Source organism: Copadichromis virginalis, linkage group LG8 (assembly GCF_057382275.1).
Source record: "Copadichromis virginalis isolate Kocher_CV1m ecotype Utaka linkage group LG8, C_Virginalis_male_GT1.1, whole genome shotgun sequence".
Classification (NCBI taxonomy): Eukaryota; Metazoa; Chordata; class Actinopteri; order Cichliformes; family Cichlidae; genus Copadichromis; species Copadichromis virginalis.
In genome coordinates, this window is record NC_140625.1 from 1,870,549 (window position 1) to 1,895,516 (window position 24,968).

At 45.6% G+C, this 24,968-nt stretch overlaps 3 protein-coding genes across 6 annotated transcripts; 1 reads left to right on the plus strand and 2 right to left on the minus strand.

Annotated features, from left to right (window-relative positions):
• Window positions 1-440: 440 nt before the first annotated feature.
• Window positions 441-9,781, plus strand: LOC146702488 (DNA-directed RNA polymerase III subunit RPC4). 4 transcript variants are annotated; one of them, XR_014921844.1, is made up of 9 exons: window positions 451-1,376; window positions 2,422-2,468; window positions 2,540-2,694; window positions 2,789-2,907; window positions 3,596-3,692; window positions 4,208-4,479; window positions 5,435-5,584; window positions 8,789-9,032; window positions 9,117-9,781. XR_014921844.1 is itself a non-coding variant. In XM_085465391.1 (8 exons), exons 1-8 carry the CDS (start codon window positions 1,197-1,199, stop codon window positions 6,076-6,078), a joined length of 1,308 nt encoding a protein of 435 aa, XP_085321517.1. In that variant the 5' UTR covers window positions 441-1,196; the 3' UTR covers window positions 6,079-8,856. The 4 variants fall into 4 exon arrangements, 2 of the variants coding, with proteins under 2 accessions (XP_085321517.1, XP_085321516.1); XR_014921843.1 differs by having other exon boundaries at window positions 8,789-9,006; window positions 9,094-9,781; XM_085465391.1 differs by lacking the exon at window positions 9,117-9,781 and having other exon boundaries at window positions 441-1,376; window positions 5,791-8,856.
• Window positions 9,782-10,108: 327 nt separating this feature from the next.
• tfam (transcription factor A, mitochondrial) lies at window positions 10,109-17,543 on the minus strand. The gene is made up of 7 exons (XM_085465393.1): window positions 16,454-17,543; window positions 15,415-15,557; window positions 13,016-13,086; window positions 12,306-12,455; window positions 11,997-12,092; window positions 11,350-11,406; window positions 10,109-11,265 (listed from the first exon to the last, which is right to left on the minus strand). Exons 1-7 carry the CDS (start codon window positions 16,534-16,536, stop codon window positions 10,987-10,989), a joined length of 879 nt encoding a protein of 292 aa, XP_085321519.1. The 5' UTR covers window positions 16,537-17,543; the 3' UTR covers window positions 10,109-10,986.
• Window positions 17,544-17,608: 65 nt separating this feature from the next.
• ube2d1b (ubiquitin-conjugating enzyme E2D 1b) lies at window positions 17,609-24,666 on the minus strand. The gene is made up of 7 exons (XM_085465394.1): window positions 24,335-24,666; window positions 23,163-23,226; window positions 22,450-22,481; window positions 22,097-22,174; window positions 19,664-19,769; window positions 19,376-19,469; window positions 17,609-19,286 (listed from the first exon to the last, which is right to left on the minus strand). Exons 1-7 carry the CDS (start codon window positions 24,356-24,358, stop codon window positions 19,241-19,243), a joined length of 444 nt encoding a protein of 147 aa, XP_085321520.1. The 5' UTR covers window positions 24,359-24,666; the 3' UTR covers window positions 17,609-19,240.
• Between the last annotated feature and the right edge of the window lie 302 nt (window positions 24,667-24,968).

Genomic DNA, 24,968 nt, shown 5'->3' on the forward strand with positions numbered 1-24,968 from the left:
TGGAGCACAAACTGGGCGTCATCAGGACGCTACCACACAGAGCGAACACCATCCCCACTGACACAGCAGCCAGGGAGGCAGAAGAACATCAAGAAGGCCCCGAGTAAATGTGGTTATCCCAGCTGGACTTTTGTCAAAGCTGGGAAGGCTCCTAAAGAAAGCTCCGATCCAGGAGAGAAGGACAACCGCTGCCTAAGAGAAAACCTGTAGTGATCCCGTACGTGTCAGGAGTATCGGATTCATAGATCAGGGAAACCAAACAACCTCTGACTAAGCGGATGGCACAACACAGCAGAGCCACCTCGTCAGGCCAGGACTCTGCAGCCTATTTACACCTACAGGCCAGTGGACACTCGTTCAGTGATGAGGATGTAACATCCTGGACCGGGAGGAACACTGGTTTGAGGGCGGAGTCAAGGAGGGAAAGACCATCTCTGGTCATTTTTGTATAGCATATCATAAATATAAACATATTTATAAAAATAACTCGTGAAAAATATATTAACCACTTTCACTAAATGGCACCATGACCCACTGCTTCCGTAAAGAAACTGACATGCGTCACATTTCGTGGCTACGCAGACAGCGCCATCTTGTGGTGGCTCCGGTGTAGTGCTGCTTGAGAACAATAGCAGCGAACTGCGGAAGGAAATTAGAGCCGTTTAACCGGGACAAATACAGCAGGCGGCAAAAGCAAAGCGGTGTTGCAGCCGTTTCAGCGCCTTCGTGCAGTAAGTGCGTCGTGCTTTGTTGGCACCGTTGTTTGCAATTGATTTATTTTGCATCCACCGACAGGACACTCCGTCGGTTACGGCTGAGAGGACATCTGCACGCAGTACACTGTTTATCATCACCGCGACCCAGTAACCGCGGCAGACGGTGTTGCGTTTGCAACCAGATTGGATTAACTTCCTGCTGCGATATGGCGCGTGGAAACAACACGGAGGGGAACGAGCTGCTATTTAGCTTAGAGGAGCCCCGCTAAGGATCACTGTTACCTCAGTGAAACAAACTAGTTCTGAGGCACACCGAGGGACCAGTGGGGCATGAGCTGTGGGCGCTCGGCTAACAAATACCGGATTTTAACAGCCCTATTTTCAAAATAAAAGCCGTCGTTTATTAACAGACCTGCGTGAGAAACAGCTGAACGGACACGCATTAAAAATACTGAGAGGAAGCACAGCAGGTATCGCGACATGAGCGACTCCGGGGATGCAGCAAGTGTTCCCGGCTTCTCCTCCCCGAGCAGCGGGGCTGGGCTGGGGAGAGCACTCGCGGCCCGGGTCAGGACTCTGACCTCCCCACCTCCGCCTGGAAGACTGACGTCCCTCAGAACCCGGGACCTGACGCTGGGGGGAGGCTTCAAAAAGACTAAGGTAACCGAGCACAGCCCCGGTGTTAATAATGCCGCGTGCTTATTTTGCGTGAAGTGGAAATAATAAAGCACAGTCCCGTGAGTGTAATCCCGGGGTCATAAGTCTGCTGACACGTTCACGGGCTTCTCTGCAGACATCTGATGGCGTTATCGTGTTACGATGGGGGGACTCGGTGGTCATGTGGCATGTTGTGTCTCTCCTACAGTCCACTCAGCCAAGCCCCGCCCCCTGATCACGTGTTACAGTAACACTAATACTCAGGCTATAACAACCCTGCACACATTTGTTCATTCTGATTTGTGTTTCTGTATCTGCACGCAGTTGCTGTATAAAATTCGTTTGTGTTTACTTACTCATATAGAGATGTTTGTGTTATATATACTGGAACAAATTGCTCGTTTGTGTACAAACATGATACTCGGAGAACACGTAGAAACCACACGCTCACAGTTCCAGATAAACCAACAAGTATACAACAGTGTAAATACAAAACATGTGAGTTAGGTTCGTCAGGGGCTCTGAATGGGCCATGGATGTGAAGCAGATGAAGGCAGAGAAGAAACAAGTTAGATTAAATTAGATTAGATGAAACTTTATTAATCCCTCGGGTGGCTTCCTCTGGGAAATTCTGTTTCACAGCACCGACAGAAGTTACAAAAGGATGTAAGCAGAAATAGAAATATATCACATATATAAATACAGAGACATGTATGTTAAAGGTGTTATTTAAATGCTAACTTAGCACTGTGAACATTTGCAGACAGTAGCAGTCAGGACAGTGACTGCAGCTTGGTCCGTTTGGGAGTTAAAGGAAGTTTTTCTGTTTTTTTTAATGCAGGATTTGATAGAAACAGGGAAAGAGGTCAGGGTCAGCGCTACAGCTCACATTCTTGCTTTGATGCCTGTTAACTCCTGGTCAGGTTTTAAAAGTAAGGTTTATAATTCATAATAATATCCATGTAGTTGAGTAGAAAAGCATTCACACCTCGTTTGAATCCTAATGAGGACATACGTGTTTCTTTTCTCTCCTGGTTTGTACCAACAGAAAACCTTTGAGCCTAACGTCCACGCCGTGAGGAAGAGTAAAGACGAGTGAGTGACGACAGTATGAGAATTTCATCTGTGTATGCACTGTGTCATTTAATGATCCTGAACACCTGTAGGCTAAAGGAGGAGATCCACGTGGCTCCGAAAAAGGAGAGAAGAGATAGGAATGAGCGGAGGAGAGAGAGCAGAGGGAGGAGGAAGGAGCGGCCTCAGACCATCCAGTCCCACTCCATCTTTGAACAGGGTCCTGCTGACAGCGTGCGCAAAACAGGTGCACACCCACAGCCCTCTTCTCATTCTGTTGGATGTCTTTCTCCAGACTGCATTTCCTCTTCATCGCACTCAATCAGTGCTTCTGCCTACAGGCTGGCATGGTGCTACACACCTGCAGGAGTCTGCCACCTCTCCTGTCTGCAAACTGCTCAAGAAAGAGACAAAGGAGGAAGAGGAAGATGAGATACTCAGTAAACTTCAGCGAGATGATGTGAGTGCTTCCTGTTTCGTTCCTGTGAAGCTTTAAAGATGAATTAAAACTGTAGTCAGGAGCCCATAAACGTTAGCTGTTCTCACTTCTCGTGTTTATTCTGGAACGTGTTCACATTGACTTGGAAATCATTGTTTTGACATATTACAACAAGTAAAAAGGTGTGAGGGTATGAACTCTCCCCCTCCTCCTCCTGTTCATGCATGTGCAGTGAAAGCGCACCGATGCAGTCGTGTGCGTCACAGACACCAAAAGATTAAAAGAACCCAACAGATGCAAAGAGCTCCACTTTTCATCTTTATGGATCGACCCTCAGCTGCAGGTCAGCAGGACCTTTGCCTCAGTGCTTCACCTGATGTATTGGCAGGTCACATTTGCAGATGTGTTGGTAACGGCCGGTAAATGGAAACAAAAAACGTCACACAAGGAAGCACATTATGAGCGTTAAGGTTGCATCGTTTGTCCACCAGAGGGCACTCTCCAACCTCCCTGTTGGCAGCAGGTGTCTGTAACACCATCAGCTGATCCGCAGAGCAGGTTTATGTGTGTGAGCAGTGTTCAGACAGTTTAATGCTGTAAGAGTTTGCACCACTGACCGTCGGCCTGCGAGTGAGTGCAGTGTTTCATGACAGTCAGCTGATAATCAGCTGACCATTGGGAAACTAATGTTATGCATCTGTACCTACAGTTCATCGATGATCCGGGTCTGAGGAATGATGCAAAGCTGAAGCCCATCCAGCTGCCTCTGTGTCAGTCCAGCAGTCGCACTCTGACCTCCAGGACACGTGAGAAAACCTCCCACGCTGCACAGCGTCACAAGCAGTTCACTCAGTCACAGCACTGACGTCAGAGTTTAGGCTCTGCTGTTTCCACTTCAACAATAACGTGACTGTTAATGTGCCATGTTTGGTAAGACGTGCAGGAAATGTGTCAGTCAATGAATGATAAATGGAAAGTAATGATTCTTAATCAAAGATGGTGTGATCAGTCACGAGGAGATGTAGATGTATGAAGATCTATGATCTGTTATCACTAAATAGTCACGCTGACCTGATGAATGAGGGTAAAGCAAAGGGAAGTTAAAAAAGGAGGAGCTGAAGGGACCTGCGTGGGCAGCAGAGGGAAAGATGAGCTACCCTTTGCAGAGCTGCTGAAGGTGGAGGCCTTCATGAAGGCAGGCAGCAGAGTAGCAGAGCTCACTGACTTTGCACTGAGTGATGTGGTGGATGACAGACAGTGTCCTCACTGAGCTCCTGCATGTCTGTCTGTGAGTAGTGATCACTCTGTGTTGTGATGGCAGGTCCAGAGAGGCCCACTGTGTTCAGACCTCAGTCCTGTGCAGGGACCAGCAGGACCGAGCGGCCTAAATCAGAGCAGCCGTCGCTGGTAGAACTGCTGCAGGATCTCAGCCTGTCCGGCAGGGAGGAGCTCTTCTTCATGCAGCTGCCCGACTGCATGCCAGGCAGAGCGTCTGGAGCGAAGGTCGACCTGGCTCCTGGGCCTGCAGCAGAGACGCCTGCAACAAAGGAGGGCAAGCATGAAGTGAAGAGGACTCCACATCTTCAAGCAAAAGTGAGTAGACGGGATAAACACATGTTAAAGGACTGACCCATCCAGATGTTTGAGCGTGATTCCTAACATCAGCCCTGAAAGCTTTGTTTGCATCTATCCATAAGCTCCTCGGCCATTTTTGTTTGCATCTTCTGCTTCCAGCCTAATACAGTGGTACAGCATGCAGTCCTCTTCCTGCAGACGTCCTTAGTTAACGGTCGCTGACAGAAACAGCTAAGCTGTGCCAGTGAGGTCAAACCTAGAGCTCAGCAGTGTTTCTGCCTGACAGCTGTACAAGTGTTTCCTGCAGCACAGAGGCGGTGAACACCTCTCTCATCACAGATATTTATGTTATGCTATGTTAATTTAATTTTACAAAATTATGTAAAGCAGCTGCTGGCGAAATTCACTGATTTGTGGAACAGATTCCAGGACTAAAATCCTCCCTTTGGATTTTGTTGCACGTCCTCGTTCATTCTCAGGTGTTTTGGAAGCGGCTGAAACAACGCTTCATCCGTGCTACCCACATAAAGATTGTTGTGGACCCAGCGCTGCCCTCCAAGGCAGCAGCAGCTACCCCCAGCAGGACGCTGCCCTGCAGACCATAAAAACATAAACAAGCTGCAGCGTACTCCCTGCATAGGTCACCAACTCATAACAGTACTAACACAACAAGCTGTTACACGCACATCCACACCGATGTCTAATTCAGAATCCCCAAATCAGCCACAGTCAGGTTCAGACACCAGGGCTCCTAACATCTCACGCGTGGCTTTGACTTCGCATTTTACCCACTGCACAGGAAACACTCAGCCTGAAACACCATCACGTGATCTGTGGTCTGCATCGTCAAGCCTCACTGAAGCACAGTGGACTGTTGTAACTGCTTCTAAAGAGTGTGTGTGTGTGTGTGCGTGTGTGTGTGTGTGTGTGTGTGTGTGTGTGCGCGCGTGTGCGTGTGTGTGTGTGCACTCAGAGTGCAGTGAAAGAGGGCTGTCCTGTGCTCTCGCAGTTCCCAGAAGGATTTCTGGGTAAGCTGCAGATCAGGAAGTCAGGAAAGGTGGAGCTGAAGCTGGGTGACATCATCATGGACGTCTCAGAGGGAGCTGCATTCTCCTTCCTGCAGGTAACGCGTTTGTGTTCTAACATTATTTTTGCATTGCAATCATTAACTAGTGTAAGCAGATCTGTCAGACCTGTGTGGTCATGGATTACATATGATGCTCAAATTTCCCACCAAAAAAAGTTCAAATAAACAAAAGGATAATATGACATTACCTTTAGTTTTACATAGTATTACAGCAGGTTTAGACATTTTTATTATTGTTTCAGTCATGTGACCTTTGCAGTATAATTTGTGAGTTACAAACACCAAAAGCTGCAGACACCGGGGACCACGAGCTGGTGAGGCGTCCTCTGGATGAATGGGGAGGGTTGCTCATCCAGTTTGGCCAGTGTCTGGTTAATGAGAGATCTCGTGTGAATAAATCTAAATGCCTCCACTTCCTCCATGACCTCTACTTTCTGTTTGTAACAGAGACTTGGCTAAGTGTCGGGGAGCGTCTCCCACCTCGTCCACCTGGATGTACACGTCTAACTCTCCTATATGGTTATGGTTAATGTTAGCTGGAACAGGTGCACCACCTTCCTCACATTCACCAATATGAATGCTGGGGTGGGGGCGGACTAGGAGACTGTAACTACTCCTGCTTAATGGTTCACTGTCACATTAGCTAACAAAAGTGAAATGGTGACGTCACAGCTCCAGCCGTGCACGGCTGGCTCTGCTTTGCACAGTTTGCATTTAACTTTGCTTTCTGTGAAATGCTTTCACATTTTTTAAAATCTCAGTTTCCGTTTTCTTCCGTCCTCCTGCTTTGCCGGTCGCACTGTGTTCTTCTTCGTTGGTATTAAATGCAGTCTTGGCAGACAGTATAGGTGATACTGCCCCATAGCTGCCTGTAGTGTATTACAGTTATAAAAACACGTATGACACGTCGACAAGTTTTTATAGTCAGTATCATGGATGTTGATGAATTGTTGCAGCCCTGCCTCCAGCTTTGACAGATGTCCACGTTTACTCAGGGCCTTGTTGACCTGATGTTCCTCCCTGCTGCTGTCTCTGTGGGGATGGTGTTCAGATTCAGAAGACTTTATTTATCCCCCAGGGGCAATTAAGAGACTGACCGTGCCGACCGTACATGCAATACACAAACATCACATTGGGGAGACAGGTAGGTAGCTGGCCGGTCAGCAGCACGAGCAGCGACCCAGAACCGAACAATGGAAAAATGCACAACATGAGGAAGGACAAGGAGGAAAAAGAACCCCTCCCCCAGACTGAGCTCCAACAGGGAGGTCAGTTTGAGAACAGAAAAAAATCACCTCAGCGCATAGCACATGAAAAGCTCTTAATACACCATAGAAACACATGACAAGCAACAGGGATGAGTAAAAGGAGAGAGCCGTGTAGACAGCACATCCGGGCCTGCAGCATATGTGCTGCTCCCCTTTGAGCCACCGTAAGCATCGGAGGCGTTTGGAAGGGGAGGGGGGATGAGTGTATGTCTGCATGGCTCTGTGTTGACACCCAGGTTGTGCTCCATTCAGTGACGAGGGTCAGACCTTAAATACTGATCCGAATGCTTCCTGGGGCTCATAAGTAGATTTTCTCCTGTTAGTCTTTCTGGTCTAGCAGAACTGTGCACCTACCCTTGTCTACTGGAAGGATGTTGATGTTTGTGAAGTAGTCAGACTCGAACGTCAAGGAAGGTGGTAGGGAAGCAGACTATGCCGACAGTTCAGGTTTCCAAGGTGAGCAATTTATTTACAGTGAACTTAATTTAATGTAACTTAACAAAACTTCCTCCCCAAATAAACTCTATTAACATAACATGGCTCTGGTGACACAGCTCACCTCTGCTCTCTGCTGCATCTGGTAGAGACTGGCTTTAAATAGGGCCATCAATTTCCTTCCAATTGCCCAGCCAGTACCACTCACTCAACTGAGGGATCTAAAACTCTACCCAGATGATCGAAAAACACAAAACCTCTACACACTTCTAATATGCACATTTACACAACTAAATGGCAGTGTTAACGAAAGGAAAAACATTCAACAAATCCCTTTAAACCTTAACACAAACAAAAGGAAGCATCTCTCTGGAAAAACAAACCCCTCCACTTGGTTTGATCTGCTGATGTCATGTGTGACATCATCAGGACTTTAAAATGAGGAAATGCCAGGTGGGCGTTTCCCCACGCCTGACCCTCATGAAGACTGAAAAGACAAACAGAGTAAGTATGAACAAATGACTTAATCTGTAACATAATAAAGTATAAAGAAACATGTAACTGAGTATTTGTCTTAATTTGCAGAATGTTTGATTTGCCGGCAACAAAACGCTTCCACAAACAAACCCGGGATAGTGAGTGAAGCAATGTTACTTGACAAACAGCAAATCATAGCAAATACATAGAAACAGAATAATGTGTACAATGTGCAAAAAAAGGTAAACACATATGGGGCAAATGGAGAGCATTGCAACTGCTGCTCTGCTTTGTCACAATGTTGTTGTCATTACTAAGTGATGTGAGTGCCTCCCTCTCGTCCATGCTGATGTTGGATGCTGGCTTTGCATTGCTGCTCTGCTTCTACAGCTGTAGCGTTGTTGTTTCTGTGGCTGGGATCAAAGTTCAACCCTTTTGAAAGGATGTGATCAGTCTGTGTCATCCTCGGTGGGGCGTCCTTCTCTACACGTTAGACCAAACCCCGAGCCTTGGCTGAATGATATCAGTCGAGCTGCCACACGAGGAAGGATCAGCTTCAGGCGTCTCACGGTGTTCTTAGTGAACATTGGCCCTACTGTCAAAGCTGAAGACAGGAAACATTTCACTGATATTTAAAATACTTCTCACAAACCTCATGTCCTTCAGTACAGTTGATTATTATCTGAAACCTTCCAGTACACACCCTTTGATGCTTCTTCTGAAGAAGGTTGCCACATTCAGAGAACATACAGTGGCTTGCAAAAGTGTTCGGCTCTCTTGAACTTTCCCACATTTTGTCACATTTTATTGGAATTCCAGGTGAAAGGCCAACACAAAGTGGTGCACACGTGAGAAGTGGAACGAAAATCATACGTGATTCCAAACATGTGTTACAAATAAATAACTGCAAAGTGGCGTGTGCGTAATACAGCAAGCCACTGTATCTGCTCAGAGGCTGAGGAGCAGCACTGACAGCAACACACGGGCGTCCACGGTGAAGGAAAACAACCATTCATTACGTCACTGCCTATTCACACGCCATCTCTCCCTCTTTCTGCAGCAACTGGTGTCTGTGCGTCTGTGCGATGGGCGGACTGGAGATATGATGGTGCTGGGAAACGTCCATCACAAACTGGTTTTATCTCCGGACTTCCAGGCTTTACTGGGCCAAGCTGCATCACAGCAGCCTCCGGGCCCCTGAGGGTCTCCCTGCAGGTGACCCGTAGACACTGTAGGAGGAGAAACTGCAGTAAATGTGTTGGGAAGAACAGTCTGAGGGTACACTGCTGAGAGTCACCATCAAGGTAACATGCATCTGTGTTTAAATCATGTGAAGTCTTTGAAATGAATCTTTTTAAAACACAGACGTTTCCCTCTCTGGGATGAAGATATCAGCGCAGTAAAATGGGCCATGAACCATCAGCCTGCTGACCACAAGGACCGTCATAGTGTGTCACTCACACAAGGCCTGATGCAGCAGTACAGTATCTGGATGCTGAGCTGTAGTAAAAATGTCACCACAGGGTTTTTCCCATTTAAAGAGCAGCTTCTGCAATGACCCAGGATGTGTGACAGACTCCTCCCACCAGAGGATGGCTGTGGGTCTCAGACACATGGGTGTGTCTTAATGGGGACCAGTGCCTGCTGAGTGGTTGGATTCAACAACAAGTACTTAACCACCAGATGACACCACCTGGCCCTCTCTCCTCCACCCAACAGCCTGTTACTGAGTGTTGCTTTGAGTGTCTGACTGAACACGTGGCCAGCTGGTATATTAGTATCAGCTGATTTGTGTCTGGTGCTAGGACATTGACCTTCGTAAATGAGGTCATTTGTAACCCGTCCACTATACATGTGTGTATGTAGTCCAGTGCAGCAGCCTGGTCGGAGCGAGAAGCCTTTCTGTTGAACCCAGGTCTGTTTGTCAAAGTAAAACTTTATATAAACTGTTTTTGGTTGACTTTTATTTGACAGGGAAGCTTGGGGACCGTTAGAGCTTTGTTTGTTATTTTGGCATTGCTCACTGCTGACGTCAATAAATGGCTGCATAGCATTTTGAAAAGCGCTGTTTTGGCTCTTACTTTCGATTTACCCCTCGGCCACGAACGTAACAGCGTTTCAGGAAACGAGCTGAAGAACAAGCAGCCTGTCAGGACAGCAGGTCATCGTCAGTCACAGCGTTCCTCATTTGTTCGACGCATGTCTTGAGCCAGAAACTTCAAATGTTGCATGAATGTGTCACACAAAGAACCACAAAGCCCTGAAAGGTGAAGTCAGTAACACAGATCACTGAAACACCTCGTCGTCATACGGCTGACATGTTGTATCCTGCCTGACACTGGGGGCTTCATGCACACATGCAGAATCATTTCAGGCCATGTAGAAGAAAACTGTATACGAAGGTTTATTGAGGAAAAAAAACACCATACAAGGAAAGACATAATAAAGCAGGATGAACATGGCAGCACAGAGACCTGTGCACTCTACAACACAAAGCAGCTATCAGTACTACACTATGCTCTTCATAATAACAGAACAGACCAAATGTTACCGGACGTTAGCCGAGTACAGAGTGTAAAGCAGCTGGTTTCATTCAGGGTCACGGACACACGTTAAAGTTGCTACTGAAGCAACAGGCGTGACAGTAATGACACTAAAATTCAGTCAGGTTTCTTGCATGTGAACAGCGGTGCTCTGATCTCAAGAGGAAATGTGGGACCGCCCGGAGCGCTGCGTTTAAAGCTGCACACTCACCAGCACCAAGTATGGATTTATGTCAGGTTCAGGTAGAATCAGTGGACCTTACAGGACACATTCAGACTCATTCATTGTTGCAGGATTTTGTGTGGATGTGTTGAAGTAAAAAATGCAGCCCACATTAATCCTGCAGGTGTTCTAGGACGGCAACAGGAACCCGTTTGTTCCTGTCAACACCACAGCGGTACACGTCAGCGCTCCGACGCCAACAGGCTTGCTTCATTTGGCTCTCACACTTTTAAAGTCAAACTTGGTATTTTACTACTCCATCTAAGCCTGGAGGAGTGAGTCTGCATCACAGGGAAGGACTCAAACTCACAGGTACCTTTTTTACAAATGCTGCCATCGCGGTTTATCTGGAGACATCAATGATGCGGATCTGTCTGAAGGTTATCAAAGTTCTGTCCTGTCAGCTGAGACAGCTGACTTTCAAGTCAGAGAAAAGCGAGGCCGAGCTCCGCCCGAGCCATCACAGCTCCTGTCACCTCCTCTGGACGCGTCTTATGTCTTCTTGGTGGACGGCGGGCTGACAGTTTTCGCCGATCTGCTTTTTGTGGTCTTCTTGGAGGGTTTTGACGTTCCCGTGGCTTTCTTCACAGTTTTAGCCTTCTTTGTTACCTTCTTTGTTGCCTTCTTGGCTCTTGCAGCAGGTTTCTTCTTGGTAGACAGGGTCCGCTCTCGGATCAGGTCTTCTCTTCCGATCTCCACCATGTGGTCCTCCCACGACTTCATCTCATTCTTGTAGCGAATCTTGTCATCCTCAGCGAGCTGCGTGTAGACCTGTGGCACAAATACAAATGTCAGAAGACCCGACAGCACTCATTAGCATTCCAGCTACAAGGATGAAAGGTGCGTGTTGCCGACCTGTTTCTGATGGCTGAAGAGATTCCTCCAGTCCTCCAACAGCGACTTCATCTTAGCCTGAAACAACGACAGGAGCAACTATTGGCCAAAACAACCCTGCAGTGTCTGCTTAGCTGCTGACCAACACAGAACAAGAGAAATGACTGGAGCAGCTGTCAGGGTGCTGCATCAGCACCCTGACAGCTGCTCCAGTTTCACCTGAATCTGTATTCCATCTCAAACTGGCATTTCCATTTAGTCCAGTTTCTGCAGGTGCACTTCATGTCAGAAACTCTGGCTCTGTGTGTTTGCTGATATGGAAAACGCATCCATACCATCGTCATATAAAAAGACCTCATTTGTACTGGTGCTAATCTTTTTTCCGCTCACACTAGCACCTCCTGCTCCTCACACCATCTTACAGGAGCTGATGTTACGTGGTGTTACTGTAAAGTGCAAGAGAAGCTTCCCAGCAAACATCAAACGTGACAGACGGAGAGAAGCTGCCGGGGTAACGTCCCACCGGCTGACTTCACTACACATCATTAGTCATCTGTGCCGCGCCAGCGTGCCGGCATAAACACCAAACACTGAAACTCTGATACCTGCTGCAGGTTTTTAAATCAGGGTCACACTGACCCTGGATCAGTGCACGTGTACTTCCTGACCTGAGACGTAATTCCTTTAGCCTCCTCAAAGTGCTCCGACATGAAGATGTTGAAAGGAGAGCGAGGACGTTTGGGCTTCCCCAGGTTTGTCAACTCCTGGAAAACACGTGCGCGCACACACACACACACACACGTGCACACACACACACACACACACACACACACAGTAAAACTCTGCACAGTTCACATTCAGTGCCTTAGAGAGTTTGAACAGGAGAAGCTAAGGATTGAACTACCAACCCAGCAAACCCACGATGAGTGCACAGGAGATAAAAACCAGCCTGCTCTGGTCCTTTCTGTCTTTCTTACCCTCTTCTTGCGGATGGCCTTCCTCTTGGCCCTCCTCTGCCTTTTCTCCTGGGCTTGTTGCTGCAGCTGTGCAGGAGTCAGCTGGGCTTGATAGCGCTCTAGATCCACCTTGAACTGTTCCCGGGCCCGGAGAGAAGCTTCCTGAAACGGCTACCAAACAAAAGACTCGGGTCACAACAGAGAGGACTTTTCCACTTTCACCGCTGGTAACGCCGTGCTATTGTTACCTGTGTGCGACAAACACAACCTGACAGAAGCATATTTTCATTTATCACAGTTGCACGTGCCCGCCACGAGCTACCGAAGCAGTTTATTAGGGATGCAACGGCTCGTGAGAAAAGCCCGACCCGCTCAGGTCACTCGAGTCTACTTTTCACTTTATGCCTTTGATGTTCTTCACATCTTCCTGTTTTATTTAATGAGAAAATGTTTGGAAGAATCACAGTAAATGTATAAATACAGTATAAACTTCAGGCTTTATATTCTAAACAGGCCCAAAAGTTCTGGATGACGATCAAGAAAATGTATTCTTTTAGTTAAGATGTAGAGAATGACTATCAATGTACTTCAGAGGAATTTAAGGAAACGACTTTAAACATTGTCGTGTGTGACGTGTAGTCCACGACCACAACCCGTGATGCTACGGCCCAACCATAGATCTGGTGAACTGTTGCACCCCTACAGTTTATACACACACAGAAATGAGATACCTGTTTCTGTTCTGGGCTCAGTGATCTCCACTGCTGGGCAATCGTCTTAATCAGATCCACTGCTTTGATTTCTGAAGAAAATAATGAGGAAATGTTTAATGACAACAAAAATGCATCACTAGAGGAAGGACAGAGAAACTGTGACTGATCTAGAGTGTCTCACAGAGCTGCTGCAGCCACACAGGCTCATTCACAAACTGTTCATACAGATCTGGGAGAGAGGGCCGAGCCGGGCAGCTGACAGACACCCGTGTTACATCTACAGCTCTGCACTGAAAGGGACTTTGGCCTTTAAAGGCAACAAAGTGCAGCACAACAATCTTCATAATCTCGTTTTCATGGTTGTTAGAAAAAGTCACTGAAAGTAACATCTGCCAGTGTGGGCCCGGTCTACTCTACACACCCAGACTCTGACAATTAGCCACAATTCACAGTTTAGTTTTCCATTGTTGTCCAAGACAACACTAGGGCTGCTCAATTAATCGAATTTTAATCTCGATTACAATCTGGGCTTTCAACGATCATTAAAAATGACTGAGCCGATTATCAGCCCCTCCCTCGTGCTTTACTCTCGCGCTGCTCCGTGTGGCAAATCGAGCGCACCTCTCTGCATTTCGAACACGTGTCACAACAATTAAGAGGACCCGAGGGAAGCTCGGAAAGCTCAGCAGAAGTTATTTGGAGAGGAGAGTGACTGCTGCTGGTTGAAAAGAGGTAAAAAACTTCAGTGGTGTGGAAACATTATGGGTTCAGTCAGACGTGGATCAAGTAGACACAGTGTGTAAACTTTGCTACGGTGTCGTAGCTGCACCACAGAGCAACACTGCAAAGTTCACTAAACATAGATGTTTACATTTTTCATTTATTTCTTATATTGCAAACATTTGCACATTATTTTATAGTATTTTTTTAAAGTCATTATTCAATACATTGTTATTGTTAACCCTTTAAAGCCGGTCAGAGCAGCACGCTCCGTTTTGTGTAACTATTTTTAAATCCCTGTAGAACCTGAACCACGTAAGCTAGCGCAATAATTTGTTTTGCATATGAAACCAGAGGAGTTGTACTTACAACTGATGCCATCAGCTTGTCCTCGGTCACAGTTTCCTTCCACACATAGCTTTGCAAAAATTGCATAAAAAGGGATTTAAAAATAGCTACACAAAACGGAGCGTGCTGCTCTGACCGGCTTTAAAGGGTTAACAATGACTTTAAAAAATAATATAAAATAGTGTGCAACACCACTGAAGTTCTTTTTTACCTCTCTTTTCAACCAGCGGCAGTCACTCTCCTCTCCAAATAACTTCTGCTTAGCTTTCCGAGCTTCCCTCGGGTCCTCTTAATCAGCGGTCTCCAACCTTTTTTGCGCCCGACAATATTTTCACGGACCGGCCTTTAAGGTGTCGCGGATAAATGAGGGAGGGGCTAATAATCGGTCAGTCATTTTTAATGATCGTTGAAAGCCCAGATCGTAATCGTGATTAAAATTCGATTAATCGAGCAGCCCTAGACAACATGGTCTGTGTGTTACTGGACAATCCTCGTGCTCTTCTTTGGACTGATCAGGTCAGTGCTGTGGTGCTCCTCACTGCCAAACACCCTGCGGCAACAAATCACAACCAGCTGCTGGAGCCGAGCCGCTGATTCTTCTCACTGATATTTTAGGAAGCATGGATGCACTTCCATGCGCCCACAGAAGTGTGCACAGGCTCTCCTCTCCCCCCTCTGCTTCACCACCGTCATACCTACAACACGACTGTGGGAGAAATTCTGGACGCCATCATGGCTGCTGTTTCCATCCCATCCAGCCGCCAACCTGGCCCCATGTGTTATCTTTATCCACGCTGTGCTGCATGCCGGTGCTTGATTCATTTCTGTATGTATATGTATGTATGTGTTGTCGGAAGGACTGTGCAAACGCCTGAAGCCATCCCTCGTTTCTTTCTGTTTCTGGATTTCTTATTCATTTTCACTGCCTTTGCTGTAGCATTTTCAACTTTTAACTCTGACCTGTGAAGTATTCAGGCACAGAGAGGCCTCGCTCAGGGGATTAACCAGCATTGCATCTACATACACCAGGCATGAAACATTACTTCCAAACTAACAGGGTGATTGCCAAGGAGCCATTAACCATAGCAATGGCATATATGCACATGGTGTGCAGTGTGTCCGTAAAAGCAGCCATATATACTTTATGTCCATGTAGACTGCACGTTTTAATAAATCGCCACATCTATATTCATTTTCTGTAGCAAAATACAAAGAGTAGTGTCTTAAAGCCTCAGCCCATCACTGCCATTTAACTGCTTTCATATACACGAGGTTCAAACCTTTTCCTGTCTGAATGTTTACACGTCTGCTCATTCAGGCTGACCAGCCTGCAGTGTGACAGTGCATACCTGGGTTCTGTCTGGCCATGAGCGGCTTCTGTTGCTGAACATATCTCATGTATCCGTTCAGAGGTCTCTTTGGAGGGGAGCGGGCCTCGGAGGTCAGAAACTTCACTGGGCTGAAGAATGCAGAGGGCAGCACGCTGGTACACCTGCAGGGAGGCAACATACATGAGAACAGCCATCTCTCTCCTCTCCATCACGCTTTATTCCACATGGAGTATTTCAGGGTTCAGAGCTGGACTCTAACTCATGCCTGAGATCTGTGAGGAACATTTGGTAAATGGCCTGTATTTATATAGCGCTTTACTAGTCCCTAAGGACCCCAAAGCACTTTACATATCCTGTCATCCACCCATTCACACACACAGTCACACACACAGGTGATGGCAGCTACATTGTAGCCACAGCCACCCTGGGGCGCACTGACAGAGGCGAGGCTGCCGGACACTGGCGCCACCGGGCCCTCTGACCACCACCAGTAGGCAACGGGTGAAGTGTCTTGCCCAAGGACACAACGACTGAGACTGTCAGAGCCGGGGCTCGAACCGGCAACCTTCCGATTACAAGGCGAACTCCCAACTCTTAGCCACGATCGCCCCGCCCCATTTCTACTCATCATGACTGTCAGTGCATGTCTGACCGCACAGTGTGCTTGTTCACACAGCACACTGCTAACTGGGTGACACTTTACTGTCCGCGTTGAAAGAAGACAGTCAGCATTCGCCTGCAAACACTGCAGCGCTGCTATGTGTGAGCTGCAGCTACACTGCGTTTCCTGTCGGATATGAAGAGCACAGAGCAGCTAACGAAGCTTCAAAGCACTGACAGCAAACGGGAACTCTTACAAGATGTCTGCTTTTCTGTTTACCAACAGTACCAAGAACCGAAGGCCATGTTTATATTTACGGCTGCTTCATGCTACGCTTACGTATGCTACCATCACCAACACTCACTGTTCTAAAACACGATGTTCAGGGAGTTTCACACAGCAGACTGCAGAGTCTCTGCAGCTAGCTAATGCAACACATACGCCTGGGTTAGCTACCTTGCCAGAGAGCCAGTGCAGGAGAGCACACTGAAGGACTTAGCCAGCAGGCTAACACCTGCTGTCAGCAAGTACGGAGCCATGTCGGCGGGAATCAGCGCGAAAGTCCGCAAACAGGGGAGCGAAGAGCAGACGCGTTGTCTCTGTGCTCAGGCGACGCTGTGATAGCGCTGGAACCCAGGGAGCCCACGGACACGCACCACCAACTGTCTACCAACAAAACGCGCCTTCACTCTCTCCCGGTGGATTGTGGGAAAAGGTCAACTGTTTTTTTTAACTTCCTGTGTTGAAGCTTTACTTCCAACAAAGCAGCAAATCAGCTTTAAAGCACAAACAGACTCAAAGACAACGTGGTCAAAACAACTTTAAGACATCTGAAGTCATCTGATGTTCATTTTGAATTTAGACGAAACGGCGGTGTGCTTGTACGTCACTTCCGTTTCCGCCTAGTGTTCAGAGGGCTCGATGGTTGTTTATGACGAGTGTGGTTTCAAAAGGAGATTTGGTTTAAGCTGCTGTTGATTTAACCCTGTTAAAATATAAGAGCGATATAGAAACATTTACTGAGGTTTTACATGTCGTTTGATCTCTAACAGCATCTGATCTGAATGAGTCCCGGGACGTGTTTGGTGACTCTGACTTTAGTGAGACTGTCGTGCTTTTCACCTCATTAATCAAACACCACATAAATGTAACTTCTCCACTTTCAGGAGAGAAACACAACTCTGTGTTCCTCTCACAATAAGAAAGCTTTAAAAACCATTAATATTTGTAACATTTTAATTTATTGAATTATTCAGTCCCGTTTTTCCTCTTTGCATCTGTATTTCTATCCTTTTTGTTTAATTAGACATACTCTTCCTCTGTGTTATAATTTTGCAGTACAATTGTAAAACCCATTGTGTTGTGTTATGCTCGTTAAAAGTTTCTGTTGAAATAAAGTTGGAGGGGGAAAGTGCAGTTTCTCCCGTTTCCCAGCAAAATATAAAGAGACGGATGTTGGCTTAAGACTTTTGCACAGTATGTTTGACTGTGCTTCTATATTCTCTAGTTTCATGTAACACTGCCAGCACACAGCGCAGTCAAAGTGCAATAAGAGCACCACATACAAAGTGTGTTGCTCGTGTCAACATAAAGCAGAGTTACACAATCATGTCATGATAGTAACGGTACTATTCTTTAATCCAGTACAAAATGTGCCACATGGGCCTCAGAGACACAGGTAGAAAACTTTACACAGGAACAAAAAGCAGGGTCTTTAGCCTTTGTTACGATGGAGTGCAGCTTAATGAGGACAGTGTAAAAAAGCTTCTCACTGGGCTGAAGGCCTGATTGTTGTACCTGTGGAAATCCAACGTCACAGCTACGATCAGGGGACAAGAGCACATCATTTTAATGAGAGCTTTACACTGTGATGACTCCAATCTGAGTTCAAATAGAAAAAATCATTCCAAACAGACTGAATACAATATAGGTGTTGTCAATAATAATAACAATAATAATAACAACAACAATAGAAGAAAACAGCAACACATAAGAAGTCGCTCCCATTTTCAGGACCACTGCCACAGTACATTGTTTCATTTCAATCAACTTGGTCTGCTACACCGACATCAAGACTCCTCCGTAAGCCAGCACATCGATGAAGTGACGACGCAAAGAGAACATTAGTATCAGTCAGTACTGTTGTCTGTTGGAGGGCCATACATATTTCACATTCAGCCTTCAGTGTTTCTTCCTGGCTGCTGATGCGCGAAGCAGAAAGGTGGATGACGGAGCCGCCTGAAGCTCGTGCTCCAAAGTTTTCCAGGACTTTTTCCTGTATTACAGAAAAGGGATTTGCATTTCTTTGCAATACTTCTGCATCGTCTCACACTGTGCATTACATTCTGTGTGATCTGTACCAGGGGTTCGTCTACAGAGGCTGTAAGGGACAATTAGACAGGAAGGAGACATGACGCGACTGTCCTGCTATCGGTGCTCACATGCTAATAGGTCGGTGTCCAACAGCATGCTGCTGCTTACTGTCAGAACAGCTAACTGAATGATTTCAGTAGTAACCTGGAAAGATCCACAGCACCATCAGCTCAGACAAAGAAGCAGCCAACAACAACCACACATCAGGCACAGCCTCAGCTGGCTGTGCTCACAGCCAGCAGCTCCACGCTGTCCCTCATCATCTCTCCTCTCTGCAGCCAATGAAGTATTAGCCTTAATTGGCTGTGTCCAACTGGACTGGATCAACACAGCAACAGTTACAGTAATAATGTAAGGAACACAAAAGTATTGTTAGGTAAAGTAACACAGGAGTGGAGCTAAGACGTCCTGCTGCGGCCCTTCTGATCTCCGTTCACAGCACAGCTGACGTGGGCTTGTTCCCGTTTGGCATCTGGTGGCATTTCTGTCCTCTCATTTTATACTTGTACTTAAAAAGGAAAGAAAACAATCTGTAATAATCATGAATGTCACAAATGAACCGTCCGTGGTGCAATAATAACATGCCAAACGTTAAAAATGCCCAAGTATCCACTGAGTGCGCACAGGCAGGCTGTGGCCTGCTCCGAGTCCGGCTTCTTTTCAGGAAAAACAAAAACAACCCCCCAAAGTAATGTAGATGTTATCGGCCTCGGATTAATAACGATGACAACAGTTCAGTTTGGTGGAAGTTAAGTAGGATTATTTCATGAGTTCGTACTATAATTTCAGTGCGTGTTGACTTTAAAAAACAGATGGGAAAAGAAAGAAACTAAATGTCAGCCTGTCGTTTTTGCGCTGTGCTCATCTTCTTCACATGGCGTACTTCTGGGTCCATTCTTTTGCTAGTTTGTTGTATCTGAGAAGAGAAAAAGACACAAATCGATGACACCATCAGACACACTCGCTTTACTAAAGACGTTAGCATGCGCGCGTGTGTGTATTCACTTGTCTTTGTCGTTCTTGTAGATGTGAGCTATGTCAGGCACCAAGGGGTCATCTGGGTTTGGATCACACAGCAATGAACATATGGACAATAAAACTGCAAAAAACAGGTGAAAGGATCCCGTCAGTGAACTGAGGACAGTTTCATTGTCGAGTGTGTAGAAACGACACACTTCAGTTAACATGGGGCAGACGTGACGCTGTGTGGGAGCAAAGGGAGGTTCCTCGGCCCTAATCATACGATCCATAATGTCACTTTTTAAAATACAGACGACACACACATCTGATTACCTTTAGACACCGTCAGTGCTGGAGACCACTGTGACCGCAGGATGTCCAAGCAGATGCTGCCGTTGCTGTTTATATTTGGGTGATAAATCTTTGTTGTAAATGCTACCTGGATTAAAAAAATGAATGACGTTAGTAACATTCAGCGAGTGGAATAACTGAAGTGAGCAGGTCCTGAGTGACACCTTCCTCATCGTCAAGACGACTGAAGCAACTACCAATGAAAGAGCAGGATACCGTTTCCAAAGTAACCCAAGCCTGTAACGTCCACGACCCACCATGACATCGTGACAGCGACACACAACACGTCTTGCTGTGTGGAGTCTGGGCACCGTCGTGGATTTAAATCAAATTTGCAGTGCAGACTTTCAGCTTTGATTCAGTGGGCTGAACAACAATGTTACATTATCTGTTTGAAAATCACAGGCTCGACTTTCAGAGGCTCAACAGTAAGTGGACCATGAAGTGACAAACTCAAGCACAGCAGCTGTTCATTTCCTGACGCCAAACGTACATGCACACAGACACACAAACAAGCAGAGCAGTTAAAGACCAGGAGACATCCTGGGATCCTGTTAATGTCAAACTTTTGTTAAACCTTTTGAATTAAACACACAGTACAGAAACGAGCACTGCGTATTATTCACAAGGCTGGTTATCTAGATCATACTCACAAATTCTTTCTTCAGGCAAAGTTACTTAAATTCCAGGATCTGGTTAATTACAATACATCCATAATTTTGTATAAAGCTTTTACTAAACTTTTACCGGCAAATTTACAAACTAGATTTGAAATTCGAGAAAAGGTTTATAATGTGAGAGGCTTTGGAGAATTCAAATTACCCAGAACTCGAACAACCCGTAAAGGTTTTTGTGTGTCTGTATGTGGTGTGAAAATCTGGAACAGTCTGAGTTTACAATTGAAACAATGCAAAAATATTCATAGATTTAAATTCCTCTACAAACAGTTGGTCTGGTCACAGTATACTCAATGATGCTTTTAGTGTGCTCTGTAATGTCTGTTCTCTTACCATTGCTGGTATGGATTCCAAAAAATAAAAAATAAAATAAAGTGTGCGTATGTATGTACATATATGTACTTGTGTGTGTAGATATATATGTATGTATATGTATGTGTGTCTGTTACTTGTAGTTATTACTACCTGTTACCTGTGGTAATGCAATTTATAATTTATATATTCTGTATTCAGTTATGAAGGCTCTAATTGTTGTTTGCGAGCTGCCGCTTAGATGCTTGTATCTGCCCGGGGCTGATGATGGGTCTGTATGCAATGATGGGCGTAGCTGCGGGAAGTTTGTTTTTTTTTGTTGATGAGTGAGTATAGGGGTGGGATTTAATAAGTTTTCTTCGTCCCACTCCTTTTTCAGGCAAGTTTTGTTTTTTGTTTTGTGTATTTTATGTTCAATATAGGTATTTGTTGTGCCTGAAAATGAATAAATAAATGAAATGAAAGCTTAAAGCCTGCACTTCAGTCACTTCCTGTTTGATTTAAAAGCCACACTTGCTATCCCAGGTTAAGTTTAGTCTTTTTGTTTGTCAGACTTTTCTTTTGGCATCAGGATTAGTTCATGTGTGGAAAACCTGCTTAAAGAGCTTTATTCAGGTGTGCAGCCACCGGGCAGGGATAGCTCAGTAGGTAGAGTGGTGGCCCCATGATCGGAAGGTCGGGGGTTCGACTCCACTGAACGTCTGCCCTGAGGTACCCCTGAGCAAGGTACCGTCCCTACACACTGCTCCCCGGGCGCTGCACTGGCAGCTGCCCACTGCTTCACTGGGTGAATGGGTTAAATGCAGAGGAACTATTTCCCTATGGGGACTAACACGCACACTTTACTTTACTTTACTTTTACTTTACTTTACTTTGGGCCACCGATCCTCCCAGTCTCAACTCTGCTGGAGCAGTGAGCAACATTTTTCCAAAACACACGCCCTTATTTACTTATCAAATCAGCCAGTGAGCCTGGTACACGTGTCCAGGAGAGACCACTCCTAGTAGGACAGAAATGTCTCAGGACAAAAGTGAACAGTTTGTCTTCCAAGCAGGCCGCCACCGCCCTCCAGTAACTCTGACTGAATAACACATGTGTACAATATGTAAGGTAGGTTATACAATCTTCCCACCAAACACACTGTGTTTGTGCTTCTTCCTGTGTGTGTTTGCACAGTCACCCTGAACTGGTGACCCTAGACTAGCTGTGTGACAGACTAGTGACCCGTCCAGGGTGTACTCTGCCCCTCACACCATCTCACTTCCTTTCCTGCCTCGTATGACCTTAAAATGGATAAGTGGTTAAGAGGCGGCCGTGTGGATGTGCTGCTGTGTATGTATGAAATGTGGCACAGTGATGCAAGTTGTCAGCTCTGTGAGACAGGAGATCTAGCAGCATGGCAGGAGAAAAGCTTGGGGCTCTTACCTTTGGTGGCTTGAACGGGTAGTCAGTAGGAAAGTGAATTGTGAGAAAGAAAACTCCTCCTTGGTACGGACTGTCACCCTGACAAAAAAACACTTCTGTCAACACAACAGTGAAACGATTCAGGTGGAATCAGTCGGCTCGCTCCCGTCACCTTCAGCCCAGATGAACAAACCGGTTGGCACCACTTCTCATTTGTCTATATTTATTTATTTTTCTATATGAGAATAATTTCAACACTGTAACAAAGAAATGTCCCAAATATGGGATAAATAAAGCAGTGCTCATTATTTCTGATGCATTTAGTGCAGAAAACATTATGAGAGGAGAAGAAGCAAGCTTAGCGTGACACTCACCGGGCCCATTATTGTTGCCTGCCAGTGAAACACTAGGAGCAAGAAACAAAACAGAGGCACATATAAGAACGCAAGCTGTACATTCAACCAACACAATGTTCAGAGGCCATCATCCACCACGTTACACATGCTGTGTGTACAGAGCACAGTGCACACTGTGTACTGTGTCCACAAAAGACAGACAGCTGTGCTTTGTCATCAGCCTTACTCTAACTGGCTGATTACAGGGTGACTAACAGCCGTCGCTCCCATTTCCCAGTTAAAAGATAACCTATGGAGCTCATAGTTAACCCTTTGGAGAACCCCTGGCTGTCCATTCAATTTTAAATTGGTCCTAGACACAGCAACACAGTCCAGTCCTGGGGTGTCTCACTGTGAAACAGCATAGGGCATACAGTCACTTTCAGGCGATCAGGATGGAGTTCCAGCCTTCGGCAGAGGTCCGGCTTTCTAGAAGCTAGTCTGACGTCTCTGCAGAACTTCCTAGTAAATCTTTTAGGACCCTTCTTTAGCCAAATGAAACATTTTCTTCTGATATCTACTTGACTCGTTCTTCCACCGCTCTTTTTTTAAAACTGACCCTACCAAAAAATAAATAAATAAATCCTCTTGAAAACTATTTATGTTTTGCTTTAGATTGTTAAGATAAAACGTAGAATGACATTTAGGAACTATGAAGAGTCTCAAGGCCGACATGCAGGATGTGAACTCACTGTCATCCCCCACTGGTCCAGCCGAGCACTGTGCGGGAGGGTCTCTCTGCAGGTCCTGCAGCTCCTGGTCAACATAACACAAACCAGTCTGTGAGGTTTGACTGAACATCACGTGACACGGCAGTTTTAATGTGAATCAGCTGCAAATGCAGAAATCTTTTCCGTCATTAATGGCAAATACCATCCAGGTATCGCTACAGTCCCCACTAGGCCGTTAATGCAAGCGTGCTTGTGTGTGACTTTGTTTCGACAGTGCGGACCACCGAAAGAAACCATCACTGTTATATGTATGTAGTTATTATGCACTCCACACTGTATATAAATGCCACTTGTTTTGCACATATTCAACTCTGTATATTTTATATATTTTATTATTATTATTATTATTTTATTTTTTTACTATTTAATTTGTAAAAATGTGTATACACACACACACACACGTAGGAAAATATTTAGTATACACATCCAGAAATGCATACACTATTATATATTGTACATATATTTATTAGTTTCAGGTTGGCCATTCTTGTATTTTGCTCGTTTGTGTTGTTGTGTTTGCACATCTCTGTTGCTTGTGGGGCTCGCACACAAGAATTTCACTCGCATGTGCTGTGCCAGTGTGCCTGCACATGTGATGTGACAATAAAAAGTGATTTGATTTGATTTGATAAGTCCTGTCAAGCCTTCGAGAAGCTCGTCTAACGTGTTATTTCACTTTTCCATTATGACTGGTAGTCCTCTCCGTGCGCCCTCAACAGTCCACAAAGGAAGTGAACTAGTCCACACTACAGAGAACCGAAATGAACTCTGTGCAAACTTCCCTGGTCACCGCAGTCCCAGCCCTCACTACAAGCTGGACAACACAGCTTCTGACACAGAGACAGGCTAACATGGAGGGCACAAAGAGGGTAGTTAATGAGCTAACTACGCTCTTTGGTCATTTGTTAGCGAGCTAGCATGAAACTTTGGATTTGTCAGCCTGCTTCGTCCGTTAGAAGAGATGTCAGCGGCCCCATTATTATCAAAAATATGACGAAGTTTGAGCGGAGTTGTTTCAAAGCGGGGGGAGTGTAAGTTCTGTATGAATACACCTTTAGCGAAAAATAAATCCTATCGTTAGCCTCTGCTGTGCTATCTTTAGCTGGCAACCAATGCTAGCTTGTTAAACTTACCTTCTGTATTCTTTTCAGTGCCATGCTAACTGACGCAGTCCGCTCCCGTGCTCACTCCTCGCTCGTGTTGGTAGGATTATTGCTGGCCAAGTCAATGGTTGTAGTTTGTTCCCTGAGTACTTCGACAGCCGGGACGTGTTTGTGTTTTTATAAAAACCTCTTTTGTTTCCGCTTTCTTCTGTTTACGGTCGTCCCCTCGAAGTGGATCACGGGAAATGTAGTTCTGAATGTGCGCTATGCTTGTATCTCAGAAATAACCCTAACTGCTATACTTAAGGAAGTATCTGAGGTACCTTTAGTTCTTGCCTTTCAATGCTTCATCTTTTTAATCCACTACAAGCTGAACAAGTCGCTGCTGGTAGAAGAACACTCGTTTTTCTTGTTGTTCAGAAATCAGAAACATCCCACAGTTCCAACCATATACGGCTTTCACCTTCATCATGTGATGAAATGTAATATGTATTTAAAACAAAGTTTATTTGGTGGACGACTGTCATTTGGTGACGTTTCTTTACATACACTCACTGGACATTTCATTAGGTACACCTCTCCATAACACAAACATCTAATCAGCTAATCATAGAATCATAGAATAACAATCCAATGTATTTAGGCACGTATACATGATGGAGAC